At 41.7% G+C, this 3,715-nt stretch overlaps 1 protein-coding gene across 1 annotated transcript in view; it reads right to left on the reverse strand.

Annotated features, from left to right (window-relative positions):
• Window positions 1-2,435: 2,435 nt before the first annotated feature.
• The window catches only part of LOC117941522 (myosin heavy chain, fast skeletal muscle-like), a 20,658-nt gene continuing 19,378 nt past the window's right edge, over window positions 2,436-3,715 (reverse strand). The window contains exons 37-39 of the mRNA XM_034866529.1: window positions 2,845-2,940; window positions 2,625-2,756; window positions 2,436-2,516 (exon numbers count right to left, since the gene is read on the reverse strand). Of these exons, the coding sequence (XP_034722420.1) occupies window positions 2,496-2,516; window positions 2,625-2,756; window positions 2,845-2,940 (249 nt within the window). The 3' untranslated portion in view covers window positions 2,436-2,495. The remainder of the gene's footprint in view (window positions 2,517-2,624; window positions 2,757-2,844; window positions 2,941-3,715) is intronic.

Below are 3,715 nucleotides of genomic sequence, written 5' to 3' on the forward strand. Positions count from 1 at the left end.
ATGACAGGTCCAAACTGGTCTTATGTCTTAATGACAGGTCCAAACTGGTCTTATGTCTTAATGACAGGTCCAAACTGGAGTGTAACGTGTTTATTTTTGTATTCTTGTCCTTCCTGGGTCCAGATCCTTGTTACCCCTCCTCAGGAAAAGCTTAGTTGGCAAAAACGGCTGCGACGTTGATGCAGGTTTCATCAGATGTAGACTACGTTAATATGGAACAACACATCCAAAATTGTAACTTAAACAGTTTTTAACGTTTTTCAATTGATTGTAACAAATGTGGTCACGAATTTGCCCGCGACTCCATCTGGAAAATTATTCGCAATTTCGTATTTTGGACCCTCTGAATTTACCGTTGGACACGCCTCGGCATGGGAAGAGACAGCATGAGACGGGACGGATGACATGGGACGCTCCAGGCTGCAGCCATACCCATCTCGCAGGGGGGGGGGGGGGGGGGGGACTCCTTAAAGCTGCATTATATCTGATCTCCAGCAGGGGGGGACTCCTTAAAGCTGCATTATATCTGATCTCCTGCAGGGGGGGACTCCTTGCTCATTGCAGATCTCCACAGACCAATGGGTGATGTCACACTTGCGCTGTCCAATATTAATATTCCGTCTATGACTTTCACCCAGGAGTAGGGGATCTAACCCTAACCCTATTACACGGCAAATGGTGTGTATGAGTAGACCCGATCTATGTAGTGTAGACATACATGCACATAGCTCCAAATGCGTATAGATAACACGCCACTTGGCTTAAGAAAGTTGGCGTGAAGTTATTTATGTGGGAGTCCCGCCCAACCAAAACACCACAAACTGTCCCAGCCTATGACACCTCAGCTCCACCCAAGACCCGCCTCCTTTGCCCATATTAGGATTACCCGGCTCCAGTAACTGATGGAGAGAAACTGCAGGTTTCAACTTGTCCCTTCAGAAACCTCTGGCTGTGGTTTTACTCAGTCTATAGTTATGGATTAAGTAACCCTAATATTAATAAGTATCTTTATCTTGTTGTGTCCACAAATCAAAACCAAGACAGATTTACACTTTTGATGGGATGAGGTTGTGACACACACCTGTCAATCAAAGCAGCTCTCGTTGTGACACTCCCTCATATCTCAGCAGTGAAGTCAGCAGAGATTAAAATCTAACTTGTTTCCTGGTGCTGATTAAATCTGACTCAACTGAACATAAAAAGGCTCATTTTGGCCAAAACGTCACACATCATAGAATAATTACTGAGTTACTTCAGATCTTACAATAGTGCTGAAAGAATGAATCACTGCTCTCATCTTAAAGTATATCATGTAGCCCCAAAATCTCCCAAATGATAGGCGAGTTTCTCCATCAAAGGTGTGTGATGTTACCTGTTAAAGTCCCGTTCAGATGAGGTCAAAGAGACGTCGTCCCTTCATCAGCAGACACTGACAGATGCTGCTGCTGTCTGTCTTCATCTGACTGACATCCGTCACATCACCACACCTTTATATCCAGAAAGGTCATGTGACCTGAGAACAGGACCCGGTCGGACCTGTAGGGCTGCCAGTCAGCGCTCTGATTGGACAGTTTTCAGGTTAATTATGTAATGAGGGAGGAACAGTATAAACTCCAAGGAAACTGGAGAAGGAATGTTGTCCGTCAGCGTTGGCCCGCCTCTTACTGCAGCTCTGTTGTTAGCTTTTGTTTCCTTGTATGTTTTTATGACTTTAGTTGTGTACAGATGTTTCCCTGGCTTAACATAAGAGAGTTGGTACTGTACCTAACTTCTATGTGAGGTTATTTTGAGGGGAAACACTGAGCTGTGAGGTGAGAATTTCTGGTTTTTGAATGACCCCGTTGGTACAGGTCATTAAAAAAAAGGACTGGGTTTGCTTTGATAAATAAGATTTCACCATATATTGGTGCCTAAAAGTGTATCATAATGTAGAAAATGAAGTATATGAGCCATGAAAAACCCTGAGATGTCACTATTATATTATAGCCAATAAAAATGTCAACGTTAGTTTGGACACAGTCTCAGGGTAAGACTCTGCATCTCCATCATCTGACTTGTTTACCTTTGACTAACCAATCCATCATGCCTGACTTTTAAGTGTTTTATTTGGGTGAGTGCTCATTAAGCAATGCATTCATCCAATGTTTTTGTCTCCATAAAATTGATATTGGAAAAGGTCAAATAAGTCTCTTGAAGAGCAGATTTAAGCATTTGTATCCTGGTTGAGGAACTCTGATTAGTACCAGTTATTAATGCATGTAGCCAGCCATTCAAATCACATTTGTGGACTTTTGTTGATGAAGCTCGGTCAGCTGGGTCATGTATTACTGCTTTATACAACTGGTTTAACTGGGAAGCCACCACTCTAACACTTATCATTTGGGGGGAAACAATGTAAAGGAAAAGAAGCAGGCAGACAGCAGGGAGACCATTTATTTTACAGCACATCTCACATCATATTATATGATTAGAAACAGCTGATCAGGCAGATTTCTTCATTCAGCGGCCTCTTTACCCTAAAAACACACGTAAGAAAGCGTTCAATCAGCTTTATTCCAAACACGTCTAATAGTCATAACTGTTGTGAAATTAATTTAAATGCACGTCTCTCTCGGTGCGTTTACCTTGCCAGAGTCCCGGCTCTTGGCTCTCAGCTTGTTGACCTGCGACTCGGCGATGTCGGCGCGCTCCTCCGCCTCCTCCAGCTCATGCTGCACCTTCCTGCACTTGGACAGGTGAGTGTTGGCCTGCTCCTCCTGAGAAGAAAACATCCAGATTGACGTTACTGAATCTCCTAACAGACCGAAGGTAATCTGCCTCAGTACATGTGTGTCTGGTCCTTACCGCGTCCTCGGCCTGTCTCTTGTAGGCCTTGACTTTGAGCTGCAGCTTGTCCACCAGATCCTGGAGCCTGGCCACGTTCTTCTTGTCCTCCTCAGTCTGTTGAAGTTTGTTTAAAGTAAAGACATGTTTTTGTAATTAATATGTTAACCCTTGTGTTGTCTTCTCAAAAATTAACACTTTTAGTTGATGCTTTTAATCAATGTTTTTAACTTTTTCTCACGTTTATGTCACATATTTCAACACTTTTGACGCTTCAATTTCCAATGTTTGTCCCTTTTTTTGATGTTTTCAACACTAAATTATTAACTTTAGTTTACAGTTATATTTGGAACTTATGGTCAATAAAGCTCATTTATAGGATATTATACCTAATGTTTGAGTTAGAAAAGCAGAAATTAGGAATTATTGAGACTAAAATTAAAGGAATGGATGTTGATGATAATCACAGACTGGAATATGTCAACTTTTACTCAATACTATTTCAAAAACACTTCACTTTGTTTTACAATGCTATAAAATTGAATAAGACGCCCCAAAATTAATGAAAGTAGAGATTTGTACTTGGCAAAGAGCGTTGGGTGGAATCAATCATGTTATTTTGGGAATTAAAAAGAACATTGATATAGGACAACATGAGGACAACATGAGGACAACATGAAGACAACATGGGGACAACATGAGGACAACATGAGGACAACATGAGGACAACATGAGGGCAACATGAAGACAACATGAAGACAACATGAGAACAACATGAAGACAACATGAGGACAACATGAGGTCAACATTAAGACAACATGAGGACAACATGAGGACAACATGAGGGACACATGAGAACAACATGAGGGCAACTTGAAGACAACATCAGGAC

Source organism: Etheostoma cragini, unplaced genomic scaffold (assembly GCF_013103735.1).
Source record: "Etheostoma cragini isolate CJK2018 unplaced genomic scaffold, CSU_Ecrag_1.0 ScbMSFa_897, whole genome shotgun sequence".
Taxonomy (NCBI): Eukaryota; Metazoa; Chordata; class Actinopteri; order Perciformes; family Percidae; genus Etheostoma; species Etheostoma cragini.